Source organism: Rhodamnia argentea, chromosome 4 (genome assembly GCF_020921035.1).
Source record: "Rhodamnia argentea isolate NSW1041297 chromosome 4, ASM2092103v1, whole genome shotgun sequence".
Taxonomy (NCBI): Eukaryota; Viridiplantae; Streptophyta; class Magnoliopsida; order Myrtales; family Myrtaceae; genus Rhodamnia; species Rhodamnia argentea.
The window spans coordinates 18,776,233-18,796,733 of NC_063153.1; the positions used below are offsets into that span (position 1 = coordinate 18,776,233).

Consider the following 20,501-nt stretch of genomic DNA (forward strand, 5'->3'; position numbering starts at 1 on the left):
TGGTAATAGATAAAGCACTTTCTGTCGAGATGCAAAAAATGGATCAATGCTGTGGGAGAGCACATGTAATCCGTAAAAAGACATTGCTAATGCACTCCAGTCCAGAGGAGATATGGTAGGAAAAAGCCGATAAATAAGATTTTTTTGGGATATTTTCACTAGAAATCCTAAAACTTATTACGAAAGTGCAATCGAGTTCTAAAACTTGTAAAATTAGTGCAATCGAGTCTTTCTGCTAACTCTGTTCAATTTAATTAACGAAAAATATTGATGTGGCTTTTTAAATATTTTCTCTCTCCTACGTAACGATAACGTGACTAAAATGGCGTTTTGATCAGAATATGATTTTCAAGATAATTTTTAGTAAATTAAATAATAATAAAAACACACACGCACGCACACACACAACCAGCGGCAAGGGCTCCTTGTAAAAATCACATCACTATTTTCCATTGGTCAAATTGGACGGAGTTAATGGAATGGCTTGATTGTACTTTCTGCAAGTTTTAGGACTCGATTGCACATTCATAAGAAGTTTTAGGACTTTTAGTGAACATATCTCGATTATATAAATAACATTCATTGAAAGCAATAAACACATTCTCGTACTTCATGATACATGCAAATAAACCTAAATTGAGAATATCAAAAAAGAACTAAAATATTATAATTGTGTCAATTCATTCCTAAACTTTTGTTTTGTCAATTCAGTTCTAAACATTTTTGTATCAATTTAGTCCATATGGCCAATTTTAGTAGGCCGATATTGATGTGACTATCGTTGTTGACATGGACTTTTTAAAATAATATGTTAACAATTTTTATAATTTTTTTTTCTTTAGTTTTTTTTTTCTGGACTTAGGGCCGGGATGCCCTCGTCAGCCCTAGGCAAGGGTGTTGCCGCCCTTACCAGCCGGGGCAAGGGCGCTCGGCCCCTTGCTAGGAGTCGGTGAGGGCCGCAATGCCCTCACTTGTGGCAAGCGACCCATAAAAAAATTAAAGAAAAGAAAAAAGAAAAAGAAGCCAATGTCATGCCGACCTATCAAAATTGGCTGAATGAACTCAATAGGCACAAATATAAAATGTTTATGACTAAATTAATAAAAATAATTTAACTAAATTGGAACAATTACAATAGATTTAAGACTTTTTTGATAATTTTCCGTAAACGTACATATTAATAGATAACCAAATCTTCATTTCTTCATTTCTTAGTTTTATAAAAAAAAATTCAAAAAACCATTAAAATATATTTAAAAAAAGTCCATTTCGTAATCAGTTGGCCAAAATTGGTTAAATGAACTGAATTGATACACATATAAAAGGTTTTGGACTGAATCTATAAAAAAAAAATTTTTGATTGAATTGGCATAATTATAATAAATTCAAGATTTTATTGGTAATTTTCCGTAAACCTACATATAATAGATAACCGAATCTTCATTTCTTAGTTTTAGTAAACCAACTGCAAGCTTGTTTGTACGCCCTTAGGCTTATATCAAGAATCTTTCTAATGCTCAAAAATTATATTTTCATGACGAAATATAGGATACTAGGGTAGGAGCCACTAGTTCTTGGCGATGAGGTATGGCGATGGGATTGAACCCTAGACAATGGGCATCTATTTTGTTCTTGGGGAAAGTACCAGAAAGGAAACTTTGACGTGTAAAAAGAAGAGGGGAAAGCTCAGACCACGCACACTTGGCACGCTTTGGTGTGCCTTTCGTCCTCTTACTTCTTCAAAGCAGACGACAAGGACGAGGATAAGGGACTCTATTCCTCTATTCTCCCAAGTATCGCACAAGGATGACATTGAGGTTCGCTGTGTTTCGGTACTATGTTCCCATGGTGGGACGTCCGAGGCTTCGCCAGTCGTACCCCATTTCGCTTACGAATAAGTATATGAAGTCCCCCAAAGACTGACAGATAAGAAAACACACTCTCTAGCTGCCGCATCCTCCGCCTTTACTCCTAAAGTTGGAATAAAGCGCCTTCTTTCATAATTTGTTTATTTATTTTTTGTCCAAATTCTTCTTTTACTTAATCCTCAGCATGCAATTCTTGGGCTGTAGCAAAAATTATTAATAGCATGCTATTTAAACACAACCATGAGTCGGAGATCGTATGGGGAGGTCTGTTATGACCAATGCGGAAACTGTAACGAAATCAAAGCTAAGAAGAGTAAATGAATACACTTGAAAAACTCTTATGGGAAAAATCAAAGGAAGAGGAGAAGCAAAACATATTATGAAAATCCAAGGATTATAAAAGGTGTCTTTTTGTCTCTGCTTTGCAACCTAATAACTTGAGGAAAATAATATTTATGTTGCTTCAAAGCCCTAATGTTGGCCTAAATCCATAAAGTATTCAAGACATACCCAATAGAGGGGGAAAGTACAGAAAAATTCAGAAGTCTATTGCATTTGTGCTAATTTAGTCCTAAATTTTTTAATTGTGTCAATTTAGTCTTAAAATTTTTGTATTTGTATCAATTGAATTCATTAAGCCAATTTTGGCTAGAAATAGTTGACGTCGATGCCGATCGTCATATGTGGCGTGACCAGCACTAACGGGAATATTTTTTTTATAATATTTTTAAAAATTGACTTTCTAATTTTTTTATTTTCTTTCTTTTTTTCAAGTGAGGATACATAAGCCTTGTGAGGGCCGCCTTGCCCGGAGATAGCGGGGCGGCGAAGGCCCCGGGCGACGGCCTTCGCTATGCCGCTCATGATTGGCGAGGCCGCAAACAAAGTGGGCCTCACCTAGATCTCGCGACGGCAAAAAAAAAATAAAAAATAAAAAAATGATCAATAATTCATTTAAAAAAATATATTAAAAATGTCCACATTAGTACTAGTCAAGTCACGTAGGGCGAAGGGCGTTCTTTCGGCCACAATTGACCGGATAGACTCAATTTGCACAAATGCGAAAGTTTTAGAACTAAATTGGTACAATTGAAAGATTTATGCATAAATTGACATTAATATGATAAGTTTAGGACTTTTTTGGTACTTTTCCCTCGAAGAGAGTTACTACTCCAAGGACATCATACGCGTATGGATGGAGCCCCTCAGAATATAGTAGGATCGAGAGAAATTCTTTTCCAAAGCCTAATCATGCATATCCTTCGGTGGCTTACTTAATATATCACCATGGGAAAAGCTGTCCAATCATTGTTCCATCGAATGGATTTTCAATGCAAGCCACTAAGAATGGAACGCTTAGCTTACCACCTTCGACTGTTCCGCTAGTGACGAACATCGCACTCCCCCTCTATTTTATGTCTTGTGTGTTATGCGTCAGCAGAGTCGTGGCACTGAGAGAAGTGAAATATTAGGTTAATTAAAGAGTGGAATTACACTAATGCTTGTTTTGATTTTTTTTTTCTTTTTGCGAGCTAGATAGGAAAACGTCCCGAAATTGAAATTACCCGAGAGCTAAATGGATTTTGAAACAAGAAGCGTATGAAATTCTGTCTTTTCTTTCGGCACAGTTAAGTCCTCTGACTTATGTTAGCATGGTCCCTTATATTTATTTACACATGGGACGATGCGATACCGGCTTCGGCTTTGTATATGCTAGCAAGATTAACCTTGCAAAAACTAGATAGCATTATTAGTCGAGTTGATCGAATCATAAATGATGTGTGAAGGTAACTAGGAAAAGTAGCCGGAAAATTTCTGGCATGATCCGAGGAATAATATGTCCCGAGCTCACATGCGCCAGAGTGCATGCAAGAATGGAAGACCCCTTTGCTCGTATCGCAAGTCACCCCTGTTCCTTGTAGGGCACTCAATTCGGGAGACACGACTCGCGATTTCTTGCTAGTAAAGAGCCGGAAAAAAATTAAAATGGAAGGGTCAAAGAACTGAATCTCGGAAAGAGCCGCAGAAAACGCCATGAACTAAGAAGTGTTGTTGTTGCTTTCAAGATCAGACTCGATCGAGGCAACTGTCACGACAAAGCAGGATTTAAAGAGAGAGAGAGAGAGAGAGAGAGATGAAACAGAGGACAAACGTGACTTCTTCACGAGAAAAAACCCCCAAAGCTCTAAAAGCTCTCGTCGTCAACAACAGCAACGCAGAATTTAGCGACGACCAAGGAAAGAGTACAGAAAAACCGTGAGCTAAGAAAGGCACCAAGCAGTTTCGCCTCGCCGCATCACCCACGCCTACACCTCCATGGACTTACACGTGTGACCACCACCACCTCCCTCTCTCTGTCAAAAGAGAGAGCTCCATTAATGCACCTCATCTTCATCTTCATCTTCACAGATCCTACCTGGCTCATCGCCATATCCAATTTTTGGCAGGGATTTCCTCTTCCATAGCGCGAAAGAGAGAAAGGAACTGTCTGGAAAACCTCTTGCGAGTTATTTGTTTTCAGGGCTCTAGCTAGAGGAGTACTAATAGTGAGTTCTTTCATTCTTTAGAATCTCTTGTGAGTATTTACATTTCCCGAACAAAGAAAAGGAAAACCGAAACAAGGCCAAGGATCAAGAAGGAACCCACAGGAAAATGGTTTGAAACCCCCCAAAAAGAAAATAAAGTTAAAAGAAAGAAATGCTCTTCTCACATCATCTCTCTCAGAGAGAGCGAGAGAGAAAGAGCGAGAGATCAATAGTTTTAAGTGGTGGGATGAGGGGTTTCTTGCGTCCCCTGCTTCACCATCTCAGCCTCCGCCTCCAATCCCTCCCTCTTGTTATTGTCGCAGTCGTTGCAGCCGCAACTGCTGGTGGTGGCGTTGGAGTTGTCGCCGAAAGACGACGACCTGCTCGTGCCGGCGCTACTAGACACGGGCGTGGCCAAGAAGGTCGGCTTCACCTGACCCGCCATTATCACCAGTATCTTCTCTTCGAAAGCCGCCTCTTTCTTCTTCTTCATCGCGTCATCCTCGTCGTTCTTGGCCTCGCCAGCCTCAATATCCCCGTCTCCTCGGTCGCCGTTGCCTTCCAAGTAGCCCGAGAGCTTCCAGTAGGAACATGCAAGGATGAGAAGCGCGAAAGCGATGAGACCCAGCATCGCCGCCAAGCCCCCGAAGAGGTACGGCACCGGAGAATGCCACGGCGACCTTTGCGCCGCCGCCGGCGACGGGGTAGCCGTCGTCATAGACATTGGGTGGTAGCCTCTCGCAGGTGCAGCTTCCATTCCTTTCGTCTTTGAAATCAAATGATGGGACGAGACGAGCTGGGGAGATGGGAAGAGAAGCAGGGAGAAAAAGCGAAGGCGAAGGTCTAAAATACGGAGGAAATCGGGATGAGAATGAGAAAGGGCGGATGGCTGGCGTGGTTTATATAGAGAGAGAGAGAGAGACTGTATTTTCTCTTTTTATTTTTATTTTTATTTTTTTTAGCATAGGCTTCTTCTGTTCATTGGCTTTTAGAGGTGGGTTTTGGATTTTGGTGGTTTATGTCGTCATTTTGCAGAAGTATAGATGTGGGCCCCCTTCAGTAGCTTTCATTACCAGTACATATTATATAGGAATGGAACGTTTTCCATCTAAAATTTTACCAACATTATGTATCAGATAATCTAAGACATACGATTTCAAATTTATTGATCAGAAAGATTATTTGTGTGCGTCTGCATAGAATCTAAACTTGTCATGAGAAAAACAAAAAGAAAGATTTTACTATTGTCCTACAAATATAATTAATGTTGCTATCCGGACACGTGATAATTGTTTGTGTTTGAACATTTACTAGCTATCTACATATGAAATTCTTAGTGTCCTATCCCTCCGCGGAGGACTCTAAGGCTACGTTTCGTCGTCCGTATAAAACTCGGGATATGATATGTTTTTATCCTATCCCGTATTTGGTAGATGTCATGGATAGTATAATGTCGGATATAGAAGGGATATAACCCGGATAAAAAAATCCAAAGGGAGGGGGTAGGATAAGGTCGGATAAGATTTCTCTCATCCGTCATATAAAAGCTAACTTTTAGAATGATGACAACTTTCTTATATCATTTGTTTCTATTTTCATTTTATTTATTTATTTTTTGCAAAGAGGTTTGAAAATCTAATAAAATGTGTATATTTTCAAGTTTTTTTGTGTATGAGAACGTTATTTTTATAGTAATAAGATCGGAATATTTCATGAGCATCACGTAAGGGCATATATATCCTTTATATTGATATACGGTTTCTACCAAATGCAAGATATGATAAGATATGAGAATATCCGACTTTAAATCCATGATTCACCAAATAGTGAATATGATATGACCAAATTCCTAGATTTCTTATCATATCATATCTAATCCTATCCGGACCAGAAATCCCGACGACCAAACGCAGCTTAATTATATAATCCATCCTCCACCCCCTTCCTTAGGTGCCCGCCCTCAACCACTGAGTCACGCCGCCCTGCTACCGTGCTGCTGCGGCCTCCACCGCCATTTCTGTCATCATTTGCCTCTCTCACTGGTGGGACGGCATCTGATGGGCTCTCGTTGATGATGGCGAAAGCAATCAAGAGCTCTCTAATCATCTTCGATGGAGACAGGACCCAAAAAAAAAGGGCTGAGCCACACCCGGCTGAGCCCTCTTTGAAGGCTTCCATTCTCAACTGGATCAAATTCGATTCTATTGAGAGGCTCTACCGTTTTCGTCGAGCCATATCTGGTATAGAGGACGACAAAGCATAGGCAAATCTAAGAGAGAACTGTGAAAAAAAGTCTCAAATCTATTGTACGGTGGCCAATTTAATCATAAACTTTTCAAGTTAACCAATTTAATCCCAGGCATTTCACGATTTGCCAATGTTGGCCGAAAATTGCTCACGTGGTGGTTCTGTCATCGTTGGATGTTGCTAACATGGACGATCTTTGCAATTTTTTTTTATATTCGGGAAGGAACAAGAGTCACTCCCGGCTGGCGAGGGTTTCACAACCCTCCGTCGGTCGCCGGCGACAATCATCAAGTCTCAGCCAGTGACACATGTCAATGATAGCATGAGACATAGAAACTCTCATTCTCTAATTAATGTACTTTGGTAGCATAATAGTTTTTGGTAATCGTGTTATGGGTCACAAATTCTTGAAGGACTAGATCCATAATAAATTTTAATTATTTAGTATTTATTTTTTGTGGCTCACAATATGCTGTCAATCTCACAGTAAAATAAAAAACAGTCGTGTAACCATATTCCTTAATAAAAAAAGGACCTCCCTTGCTAAAAAAAGAAAAATTCATGGTCATCAATAACTATGAAAAATGTAAAAACATGAATAATTAATATGATGGTAAAAAAGGTTAGTGCGTATACATATCGTGTGTATAACTCACCTGGGATAGGACAACATTTAGGCTCTATTTGTTTCATGAGAAATGACTAACTTGAAAAATATTTTAAAAATCGCTAATATCGCTTATAAAAATACAAGAACGCTAGATACTTTCATCCTTCATGAATATTTTTAGCGATAATTATTGTGTTTAATGAAATATATCTTTTATTAACGAATTATTTTAAAAGATATAAACGATCATTTTTTATAAAAAAAAATGTTCTTCAAATTATTTCCATGAAACAAATGGAATTTGGAGGCAACGGAACATCAAAAAGTCTCTTTGGTTCCACCACTTGCTTTTTTGAAGGGGATCTAAAGAGGGGCAATGCGGTCTAACATCAAATGTTTCGTGTTGTTCCCGTAAAGTCCCCGTCTGGGTAGGTCCCATGAACGGATGAGAATTCAGATAAACATCAATTTATTCATTAACCGTCCAGAACTCTGCCAGATCTTTTCTCAACAATCAATGATTAACTAATTGATTCCAATTACTTCACAATTTAAATCCACAACATTATGCTCGAGGGACCCTTGCTCTCATTCGAGTAACTTAGTGCTGATAATCTATTGTTCAAATGGAAAGCGAACAAGTACGAAAATTTAAGGGAAGAACCGGAATTGATGGCTAGAATTTTCAGAAGAAGAAGCCCTCCGTTTGATGGGAAATAAAAAAAAACATCGAAAACTTAAGCGGCTGAAGCTAGATTTGATATTTACTCTTAAATTTTGTTAAATCTCTGCTTGAACGACTGAAATTCATCGCTTATATAATGCAAGAGACGGAATATGATATTTGAAAATGGATATCGTAGTCCCACTCCTAAGTCGCTAAATCATTATATGTTGTTAAGGTGTGGTTCATACTCCCCATCGACGGAAAAACACGGGAAAGCCGCCTCTGCGAGGGTCTCAAGGGGCAGCGCCTTCTGCATACCGGAGGGCTTTTACGGCCTAAGCTCATATTTTCCCATTGGTAGTTTAGATTTGGGCCTAGAAATATTTACTACTATATATTTTATTTTTTTCTTGTAATTGATAGCTGTAATGAGATGTGCGATGTGCTAATTACGGTGAAATCATCCGTTGGATGTAGCCTTAATTTAAAGATGAACCCGGATAAAACCTTAAGTCTCTGATTTCTAGCACATAAACCGAATCCTAACACATGTGAAGTCTTAGCAGTTACTAGAGATATAGAAAACCCTTGAGAATATATTTATTTTGAAGTGATTATCCACCGATGACAAATTAAATGTGACGAAAGAAGGAATGGAACGGCTTCACGTGATGGACGACGAGTCTCTCTCTCAAAAGATAAAGCCGTCTTTGGTCAGCTCAATTGGCCTTCTCTGTTTTTTCGTTACTTATTAACGTTATTTGTACACATGAATCCCGCGAACACATTTTATGGACTCGTTTTATTAGATCAAGCAAATCGAACGTGACATACTAAGGCTCGTATCACTTTTGTTAACAAAAGAAATGAAACAGAAATTTCAACATGTTTCTAGCGCCGTGCAAGAATTTGTTCACCGGGTTACTTTGTAAATCCGATTCCTAAAAAATTCATCCCCACATCGAGGGTCTTAAGTACTATTAGGAGGGCAAGGTTCCAAGACCAACTTCTTTTGAATCTTTTCGTTAGGTTTTATCCGCTTCATCGAACGCAAACCTTGCGATAAGTCAAAAGAGGACCCGCATCACAGGACGAAATTACTCCCCATACTTTTGGTCCTAAAATATTAGGCCGGGTGTAGGAATCCAAATTCATGTGAATTTCGTAGGAATCCTAGAACGGTAGGCTCTTCGTGACGTACACTAAGGGGCAAAAAGATTATTATCCAAGTATTTAACCAATCCAATTTCCGAGATACCCTTTTTTCAATTCCTTTTATTTTCATTGGTTACATCTTTCTTTCTTTCTTTCTGAAATCCCCTTTTGATAGTCCCATTATTATATAAGAAGGAAATGAAAGGAAAGATAAGGAGGATGGTGACAGGAGGGCCCCGAGAAATGACGGGGTGGTAAGGAATGAGACCCACCACCACTAGCGTTTGCTTCCGTTTTGCCATCTTCTACCTCTTTCCCCCTCAATTTCCGAAACCCTAACTTTACATCTGCAATGGAGATGAATGCATTTTGTAGTTGTGCTACGCAAAGGCGAATGTGTGTACAAGCAAAAGACCCAAAACCCTTATCCTTTACCCGTGCTCTTTTCCCTTTGCGTGAACCACCGAAGCAAGGAAGTGAGCTTGACGAGATCAACGATTGGTTCTAAGAAACTTTTCCGCTTTTCCTTTTCTCTTTTTTTTTTTTCCAGAAACTTTAGCTCGAAATAATTAGCCAAAGATGCGGTAGAATTATATTAATCTATTCTTTAAACGAGTTATACATTCCGTGCTTGCTTGCGTCCATGACGTAGTTGACATTAGATTGTGAACATTGCGATGCGGTGAATGTGAAAACACTCTTTCATACTCGCATCAATAGTCCCACTGAATATGCCAATTTTGTACGATGTTGCTCTCTTAAATCTCTCCTTTTGTGAGCATTCGCGAAATTTGTGATCTTTTGACAAATTCTGCGTGTTGGGTGCGGGCTTTTATACAGCTACTACAGTTGTGAAATTTAGTGATTTGGCTTTTCTAAGCGTTTGGTACAAAACTAACAGCTGCAGCACCCTCGTAGCTAACATAATTGCATGGCAGCTTCCACAAGCCGCCCCTAGCGCTTTGAGGTGGTAGGTTTCAAAACTACTTGTACGATCATGATGATTATTATATACGATGAAAATGGCATATAACAAAGTTCTGAAGATGCAGACAGAAGCGTTGGTAACAATCCTATAATAATGTTCTAGGTCTTTATCACCATTTTGATAACCACATCAATTGCATAACAATTTTTGCCAAACAAATAGCCATTCGTAACCACATCACAACATTTGTAGAAGGCGCGCTTCGACATAATACGACACAACATAGTTGTAACTGTACCAAATAAATTCTATGTAAATCTTATGTTGACTGTATTTAAATTGATATCAACAAACTCTGTGTAATACATAAGAATAAGAAAATACATGTCTGAAAAGATTAAAATATATTTAACTATAGGACCACCTAAATAGATAAACCGGGGTTAGAACTCTCGAAAAGCCCTAACAATTGAGAGAGGAATGATAGGTCCCACTCCAAGCAGGTTCCCAACATGAATATTTTATTGTCCCCGCCTTTTGTTACTTCCTATGCTAATAGACTCATCGTCACCTTCCACCACTCGACGAACACGCAAAGGACAACAGGATATTCCTTCCCACATATGATACGTCCAACATCAAACCAAAATATAATTATTATGGTGCTCTCTATTTTGTCCACTAAACATTATCGATTTTACATGGATCGTAAGGATTCAATCATGAGCTCGAAGAATAGTAATGCATCAACAAACAAAACGAAACAAAACAAAACAAATCAGAACCGAATCCCACTCCTCCATTATTCCGATGATTTTAGGGTTAGCTGAACGTGTCACTCTCCTTCATCGTAGTTGGTTAGCTCTCTGTAAATTCGTGTATTTTAATAATGTTCTTATCTAGCAAATGGGTTCTCGCCCTTAGATGAAGGGCATGCTTTAATTACTGTTTAGTTGACAAAATGGTGTGTTATGTCTTGGTCGTTCTGAGTATTATTATCGCATCTGGTCCATTCTGGACCCTCCATAAAAGTACGACAGCGAATTCCTGTTGACTCATGGTCGCCTAAAGTTACTTTTCTTCTTTTAAATTCCCCCTCTCTTTCAAGAAGTTTGCTCGGGAAGGATCGAAATGCATGCATGGACACGGTGCATCGGCTCTCCCGTAGATGGACGACATTGATGATAGACATTGACACGTATAGTTTTCTCTTTCTTTTAGCATGGAAGTGTTCTTAACAAGGATACCACATCGTATAATCATCGCATCTGCTTTCCCTAATGACACTAATGATATTAGAGCAAGGAAATATACTAGAATTTCTATAATAGTATCATGCGACAGTACCAGTTTACGCAATTTAAAATAGATAAGATTAAACAGTTGTTGCGACGCTCCCTTTCTCATGGAGAAACTTTTGATGCACCTTCTTGCTTCTTATGTTAGGCGGATTCTATAACTAGAATTGCGTCCAAGGCTCGTGAAGTTATTTAATTAACGGGTACCAATTATGGATCGCATCGATGCTGCAAGAAACTAAAGAGCATCTTGGGATTGTTCTTATCTAGATTAAAGTGAAGCTTCTCCTAATCTTTGTTAAAGATGAATGTTTGGTGGAATAAGTGGGGATTATTTTAGCGAAGTGGGATTGCCACCACCTTGATTGATTCTAGTTTAGGCTAAGGATGAGAATTAACTAAAGTGGGTTACCACAGAACTATATTCCATTTTGATAGCTCTTCGATTGGCCATGCAAGAAGATGAAGCTTTTAGTCTAAGTTCCCCACTTAATGACAGTTCATCTACATGGTCTAATTAACGTTAATTCCATAAGCGGTTTCGGATATGAATGACGTGTGCAATTAACCAACCCCAAATTCTACCGATGGAACCCTCTTCATCACCAATCTAATCTTGTCCGGGTGGAAATGATTGTCAGTGATCAAAAGTCGTGTACTTAGTTAAATGCCAAAGCAAGGCATGATGGATAAAGGCGTCTGAGTAGGATTGGGCCATTTGCCAAGATGCTCTTCGTTTCTCTGCCAGTATTGGAATAATGCTTTATTACAAGGGCTTTGTTTAGTGAATGATTCATCAGAAGAAAAAAGGAGAGATGTTGTTGGAATCAGTTGTCACAGCGACACAAGATGTAACGATAAAGAAAGACTCTATCACAAAAAAGATAATGATAAAGAAAGCGGAAGGAAGAAACAACAAAAAAATTAAAGATAGATAGAAGAAAACGAAGGAAAAGGAAAAGCAGATGTTCCCTTCTCGGATAGAACTGAGAAAAGGGGAGTCCATTACATGATTCCTACACTCCTACCTCAACATTTTACGCAACAATATCCAATGAATTCTGCACCTTTTCACGTGCCAATACTAAGACAAATAATTAGAGATTAATGAGCGGCGATAATATAATCTGATAAGATAAGATTATTGTGTTGTATAAACTCCAGATTTGGCATCCGATGCTCGAAGATTATTCTGCACGGGCATGGTTCTCTAGTGCATGATTGATCGACATTTGCCTATGCGCTAGATGGCCTACAAGTGATCATGACCTAATACTGTGACACCACTCACAATACTATAAAATAGAAACCATCATGCAAACGACCCAAAGTTTGTTGCAATCGATCGGAAACTTTATCACGACAATCATTCCAGGACTTTTATTGTCGTTTTTCTTGATGTGAATTCACATGATGTCCGGGAGTTCTAATTAATTGTAATGGAAAGGGGGTGCGTGCGTGTTGGATCCCAGATGCCAAGATACAAGTCATCTCGATATTGTGTTTATGACATGTAATGCAGTCGCTTCATGTGGAGTCGGTGATAAATTAGGTGGGTTCTTAGGGACTAATATGATTGGAGGTTTGAATATCTCATCCCAGTACGAACTTATAATCGCTTCATGTAAGGTAGTTTCTTTGGCATAAAGATCTTGAGTGTGGAAACTCCGCATAGACATTTACGACGTTGTCATTGAGAAATTCATGAACTAAACCGGTAATTGCACGAAAACAAGTGGTGTAGTTGTTAAGGATATAACGTATGATTTGTGCCCATTACTCAAGCTCTCGTAAGAAATGGTTGCCCGCTAGTCGTCAACCGGGTCATACAGTTCAGTGTTGGAGTGGTTCATACTCCATTCCCATTGCCATAGGACTTTTATAATTTAAGCTCGTATTTTATTGGTAGTTTAGAATTGTTAGATATAATTTCTTTTTGTTGTAATTAAAAGTTGTAACAGAGATATGAGAAGTGTTAGTTATAGTGAAATCATTTGCTGGGTGCAGCCCCGGTTTGAGGGTTGATCACGATAAATCTGTATCTTGATTTCTCTTTCTCGCATATATTTTATATTTCATTGTGGTCGTACGCCTAATCCTAACATTCAAAGCGCGATTTCTCACAATCCCGATTAATGCTTCTCCCTTGCTTCATACATCATGGGTTGAACCAATTCTTTTGTCTAAGTATATAGGGTTAATTTGCATGCCCTAGGTTCGGATTGTTCTTCAATAGCTTAAACTCTTAGAATACTGGTTGGGAACTAAAACGTTTGTCGTTGCAACCATTTGAGCAAGCAAATCAACCTAGTCACCCCAAGCTTTTTATGAGCAACTTGGCCAAGTTTATGCTCGCTTTTGGCAACTTAGAGCGCAAGTTGTATTACCAGACACACTTCCAGCTTAAAGAAGCCACGGTATCTGACCGGACCCCATATGATCAAACTCAGACAATATGGTTGTACTCGGATGAGTACAAACCACCATGTGCTTTGCCCTGAAAAAGCTACTTCCTCTTTTGTAAGAGAGCTCTCATCAGATGAATGGCCCAATTGCATCACAAGACTGATTTCCAGGAGATCAGAGGGCCATCGTCTGCACCAATCTACCATGCAAAAGCGATAGCCTTTTATCTATCTCTCCAATCTCTTTAGTTTTTCCTCCTCCTTTCTTTATTTTGAAAGTTACTGTGCTTGAATTTCGACAGAAGAAGGTTAAGAAAAAGAAGGGCAACCTGACCTTTGATAGCAAAGGAAAGCCACTTGTGGCTAATTAGATGCCTTTTTGTGTTAAGCACACTACACTTTACAGTATTGGGTTGTGGAGAAAGCACTTAATGATCCACTTATGTGTAGCAAAACTATTTCCTGTGTACCCAACTATGGCAATTTTTCATGTGGCTTTATGGGAGGACAGCACCAATGCTAGCTGTTGTAACAAGAATGTCCAACAAGAATAAATTATTTTGGTGAAAGATGGTTGCGAAAGAGCGCGGGGGACAGGTGGGGGCTGTCATCCCATGATCACTTGGTGGAGCCTATTACAATCTTTTTGCAAGGGGTACATCGCTATGATCTATGAAGTTGTGTCTAATTATTAACCCTAGCCTCTTGGGCTAGGGATACGCATAATTTTCGTATCACGGCCCTAAGTATCTGCATACGTCGCGCATGGGTAACGTGAACCCAATGAACGAGCGATGAGAGACGTTTTAGCTCTACCGGATGCACGAAGTCGAACGAACCGGGGGCGCAGATCTCCAGCTTATTGGCTCGTTTAACAAAACCGAGTCGGAGCATATCTTTATCTCCAAATTGGAAGTGGCTCCCACAGTCTTTCGGTCGTTGAGAATCCTTCGACGCATCACATGTCGATGTAATGAGGGGTCGATGTTGACGTGAAACAATGTTCTTGCTTCTCATGTTAAGAGTATATCTCTATCTTCTCTAGCTTGTGAATGGAGGTCCAAACCTATGAACAATCCTTTTAGTGGGATTTTTCCTAGTGGGGTTGACGTTTGCCTAAGGAATTGCTATTTATTGACTTATAATGGCTAGGGCAACCTAAATTCAAAATGCGGCGATGGGTCTATGTTTTCTCCAAGGATAGAGAAAGGATGGATTATGCCTGTCTTCATTCTCTTTGTGCATTGACGATGGCAATAGTTCCTAAACATTATTAAAGGTTAAGATATGAATTCCTACAGATTTTTTTTTTTTTTTTTTTTGGGGTTGTGGGTTTGGGGTGGGGTGGGGTGGGGTGGGCGTGGTTGGGTGTGGGAGAAGAGCCATCTATATGTCTGAAAGCCAATTTGAATGAAATTCGGCATATATTAGATCAAGGAATCAACCTTAGACTTTAATCATGGTAGGTTTTATTTTGGCTCGGCGATTAGTCGATGCTTTGGACCAACTTTCGCGTACTAAAACTAAATTGATACATAATCAGATTTCGACCATTCACGTCAGCATAATGGAAGTTGAATTACTATTTCTTCGGGGCATGACATCCTGATCATTTTTATCACTAAAAAGTGCCAATCACTCCCCTCGACATCATTTATATAGCAACAACTATCGAGCCCCGATCTCGAAACAATGGCCGATAGCGGTCGGTCGCGTGCGAATCATTGCGCACCTACGTGAGATCGAGGCGGAGTTTGACGGTTTAATCGAATGGGCGGAAGCAAATTTGAATCGTTATTAGTTATTGTTCACCCGACGTGTAAGCACCTCGTTCTCAAAAGTGAAAATCAACAGATTAATCGGGAGCCGCATGATAAGGCCAAGAAATCCAAAGATCACACGTCTTGCTTCGATACCGTAGTTTATATCGCATGAATATCTGGACGTAGTATGGATGTGGTAGGCCATGCTGATTCACGATCCATTGTAGGAGCAAAGCTCAAAAGACAATGGGGGGAATGATAACAGCAATAGGGCCATTGGAGTACCAAACAAGGTAACGTTGCCATTATTAATGGGTGCAAAGTAATGACACCCAAATGTGGAAGATGAGTCAGGAGTCAGTAAATGTGGTAGTGGATAGAAATGGAAGATGGGAGAGAGAGAGACAGGGTCAGACCACTTTGCTTCCCAGTGAGTTGAAAATTGATTGCCCCAATCCAATTTTTTGTATTTTATTCTTTGTTTGATTACTTGAAGACACAGGTTGCACCATGACCTGATCCTATCATGGCCCCCCCACCATCACCTCACCTGGTTTCCTTTCACCATTTTGTTCTGTATGTATATGCATTTGCCTCTCTGTCATTTTCTTCTTCCTACACCCTGGCTTAATGACCTGTGTCCATCACAGAAAAAGCTCTTCGCACTATCACCACTTTGCCTGCAATAACACCGTCTGTCAATTCTCCTGCTCATTGTTTTTGGCTGTGCTGACTGTTCAGGCCTCTTGATTGACTACTCTTCCATGAGCCATTAGTGTTTTGGAATAAAGGGGCGAAGTGAAGACACGAGTAAGTGTTTTGGATTACCTAGCTCCTAGCCCCATTACCATGAAGCAGCTTTCTGAGTGTTTTCTAACTGAAGTTCTACCATACAAGTTTTGCTTTTTTTAGGTTTCCTCGTGTCTTTTTTCATCACACTGATTTTGGTCTCTAATCCACCATTATCGCTGTCCCTCGGAAGATTATTAGGAAGACACAATCCATCTCGACTTACTTAAACCATTTTTTACTCAGAAAGCGAGTCGCGTGTTTAGGATGAATGCATTTGTTTTAACTGGACACAGAGTTCTACAGACCAAAAAAAGGAACCCAAATATTTTAGTATGCCAATGATGTAGAAAGATTGTTTACCCAGTCAGCTGACAAACCAGTTTATAAAGGCTGCACATGATAACCATTCTGTTCCGGAAAACTGATTCTGATTAAAATGACTTTTTATGATTCTGTTCCTAAATGGGTTTTAGAGAATCAGAACGCGTTTGATAATTGCCCAAAATTTATGTTCTTGGAATAGAAACACGTTTGATAACCGCACAAAATTTCTATTTCGAAAAACTGTTTCTCTTCCTAATTTATTTCATTTAAGTCAAATAACTATATAGCTACTTTGTAAAATTTCATCTTAAATTGAAGACTAATTTCCAATGCACAACAAAATAATTTAAAAATAAATTATTTTTTTAGCATGTCATAAATGAAACATAAATTTTAATACATGACGTTTGGAGTTCGATTGAAGTACGGGATAGTTCCCATATTAAGAACTCATTTTTTTTCTTTAAATGTCCAAAATACATACAAACATTGCAGCCGAATAACCAAATTATCTATCGACCAAACAAAAAAATCAAATTATCGTCCTTGATACGAAGTACAAGTCCTTCACTATCATTTTGCAGTTTTTGTTCTAAATTCAAGTGAGTATTTGGCTCTAGCTCCACATGCAGATGGCCACATTTTGTGACGCACGGCTACAAGTCTATATATTATCATCCACATGTTGGATGCCATCATCTTTTGCGACATTTTTTGCGTAAGAGTGAAATCTATGAAATTTAAAAAATTGATGCTCAAATTTATGAAAATGAGGTCAAACTAGCCTAATCTAAGCTTCTTCTATTTTTAGGGATTTTCTAAAATTTTTGTGATTTTTTTTTAAAAAATTCAATTTTTTTCTATTTTATTTTATTTTTATTTTATTTTCATAAGGTTGAGAGAAAAGTGACTAGATAACTGAAAGGAAAAAGTGATAGATGTGAGACTTCATTTTGTTTTGTAATTCTCAAAAGTGATTCTTTTTTTTTAAATCAACTTTTTTTTTTATGAATTTTATTTTAAAACCGATTCTCGATTCTCTAAACCGATTATGAAAACAGAATCAAAATCAAAATCAAAATCATTTACGTTACCAAATAAAGTTCTCATCTTTTTTTGTTCCAGGAAACAGAATTAGAAAATCGGAATGATTCTCATGCATGCGACTTTAAGTCGCATGTTAGTAAGACCAGCTTACACATACTCCAGTTGGAACGGCTACTCATTGAAAACCCAAAAAGGGGTGGAAGGTCATTCCTAATTGCGGATACAATAACCCGGAAGAGTATAAGAGCAACATGAGCACGGTGGCGACAAAAACACATTGCGCACCAGAAATTCTCCATCCTCATGATCTGCTTCTAGTATGTATGAGATATTGAATGACGTCCGAATGATCGTTGACACCTAAATTTTGATTTTTAGCAAATCATTCATTTAAGTATAAAATGAGAATTATCATAGTTCTCACAAAAATTAATTTCTCATACACTGCATATTTATTTTTTGTTAGTCATGCATATCATTGCATTCAAGCCGGAGGCAAAGCAATTGAGCTCAATTTGACAGAGGACTGGACTAGGCTTAGCTTGGATTTTTTGGCAATCAAGAAGGAGTGTGCCGAAAATTAACAAGGCTATTGGAATAATTTTGAGCTTGAATCAGCTCATTTACTGTTTAATTTGGGAAAATCCTTTTAATTAAAAAATGTCCATTAATTGAAAAAAAAAAAAAAGGGCTTCATGGATGAATATTTTGTCTCCGGATCAAATTAGGATTATCACAAGTTGAGCGACAATTTAGCAAATAATGAAAATAAAACGTAAACCCTAGCTCACCATTATAAATACACGCATAGGGTTTACATTCGGGGGGACACAATTATAAGATACGGCATATTGGAGGGCAACGAAAGGGAAGACACGCAACTCCCTCCCTCTTCATCGACAATGGAGGTTCAACGCGACAAAAAGGAGAACTGAGGTTCTCCACCAAGGAAGAAGTGGTGGTCTTGGCCTGGAGGGGTCCACGAGATACATTGGAGACCAACATCAGGGGGCAAACCAAAGCAATCATCAAGCAATACCAAAGGGGGTCTTCGGCTCTTCATAACAATTCTACATTAACATCATCAGCCGCAATTCAAGCAACTTCGTTGGATTCTTGCAAGCCCTTGATGACATCTGAGTTCATTGCTTTTAGTCGAGCGTCAAGCTGACCACCATCGCATGGCCCTCCTCGAACCCCAGTGACTAACCCGCGAGCATCAAGAGTTCCGTGGCCATGAAAGCTCCATAGCCGTCCGTGAACCGCCGAGAGTCCACCACCATTGGCCACGGATGCAATTCTCAAGCAGAACCGGTCCAATCTCAGAGCTTAGTGCTCAAGTTTCGGGCTAATTCAAATTTGGAACGGCAATCTTGCAATATTCGGGGTATAATTCCTAATCTTGAAATTCAATATTCAATTGCCTTTTTTGTCATATTTGCATATCACATATTGCACATCATATTTGCATATCTTGCATAAAAGTGGATATTTTTAAAAAAAAATTTAGGTTGATTAGGAAAATTTTCTTTCCTAATCCGCAACTCGTAGCACGATCGAGAACGTCCATCTTTAAGATTATTGATGGAATACTCGATTAGGCAAGGATTTGGGTTCAATCTTTAATCGTAAGATTACGAATTAAAGATTGACTCAAATATTCGCGAAATATTCCAAAACTTGATTGATATATTCACTTTCTTGTTTGACATTGATTGGCATATTCACTTTCCTCAATTGATTGGAATTGTTTGATTGTCATATCTTTTATAATATATCCGTCGCGTGATCTAATCTTGAAAATTCTAAAAAAATTGCATTCATTCACTTTGCATATTTGAAAATTGCATCTTTTAAAAAATAACATCATGTAGATATTGCATAACTATTTTTTTAAATAATTAGATTAGATTGCATTTTAGGATAGAAATTGCATGTTTAAATAGAATTTTATGCCAAATAATCTATCTTAATATATTAGGGTTTAGGTCAATTTAAACTCTAAAATATGCAAGATAAATATTGTTTTGGCATAGTTCTATTTTAGGAAATTAATTCATCCGAAAATATAAAAAAATTCATTCATCCATGCCACGTCATCTTTGCCATGTCGGATTAGGTTGCATTTTAGATTATATTGCATATTAGAATTGCATGTCTAGGTTTTAATTAATTTACATGTCACGTAGTTAATTTAATTAAACCGTGGTCTCACTTGTCTATTAATTTAACTTGCATGTCATCTTGTTTAGTCTTGCATTTAATTCATAACATTGCATTGCATATAGTATAGTTTTTCATGCATTCATAAAAAAATCAAAAATAAAAGAATTATCTTGTGTGGCGCATGCTTCCCTGGATTATATTGATTTCCGGATGTTCGGTAATTGATTGTGCACCCGCATGATAACCTTTGTCGGTGACTTAAGTTAAAATCAATTAATGTTGCCTTCTCAAATGATTTTTCATGAAATAAAATGGTACCGAAAGGGCGTTAGAGTAATCTGGCGTAATCAAGTTCCCGAACTCTTAATCTCTGGTTCGTAGGAATAAAATAATTCTCCCGCTATTTTATTTAGGTTTCTAATCGACCTACCATAAATGATTAGTGGCGGCTCCAAAATTCAAATATATTGCATGTTAATCAATTGAACCTTAAGTTGCGATTTGGTATGGACTTGGGAGAGTCCGAGTTAGGTTAGTTAAATAATTAACCTGATAATCCATTAGCCTGGAAATTTTTTTTGAATTTTTAGGTCGTGACAATGACATTCTTCAAAACTTTGTCATTGTAAGATTCCCAAGAACTACTAAGATATCAGAAAAGGATACATAGCGTACACTACCAGTGAATCAGTTTTTGCTACAAAAG

The 20,501-nt window shown here is 38.4% G+C and overlaps 1 protein-coding gene across 1 annotated transcript; it reads right to left on the minus strand.

Annotated features, from left to right (window-relative positions):
• Positions 1–4,402: 4,402 nt before the first annotated feature.
• Positions 4,403–5,271, minus strand: LOC115744640 (protein GLUTAMINE DUMPER 2). The gene has a single exon (XM_030679916.2). It carries the CDS (start codon positions 5,148–5,150, stop codon positions 4,629–4,631), a length of 522 nt encoding a protein of 173 aa, XP_030535776.1. The 5' UTR covers positions 5,151–5,271; the 3' UTR covers positions 4,403–4,628.
• Positions 5,272–20,501: the final 15,230 nt, after the last annotated feature.

Excerpts from the sequence above, each read along its gene's own strand:
- LOC115744640 (XM_030679916.2), bottom strand. The coding sequence starts at position 5,150 with ATGGAAGCTGCACCTGCGAGAGGCTACCACCCAATGTCTATGACGACG.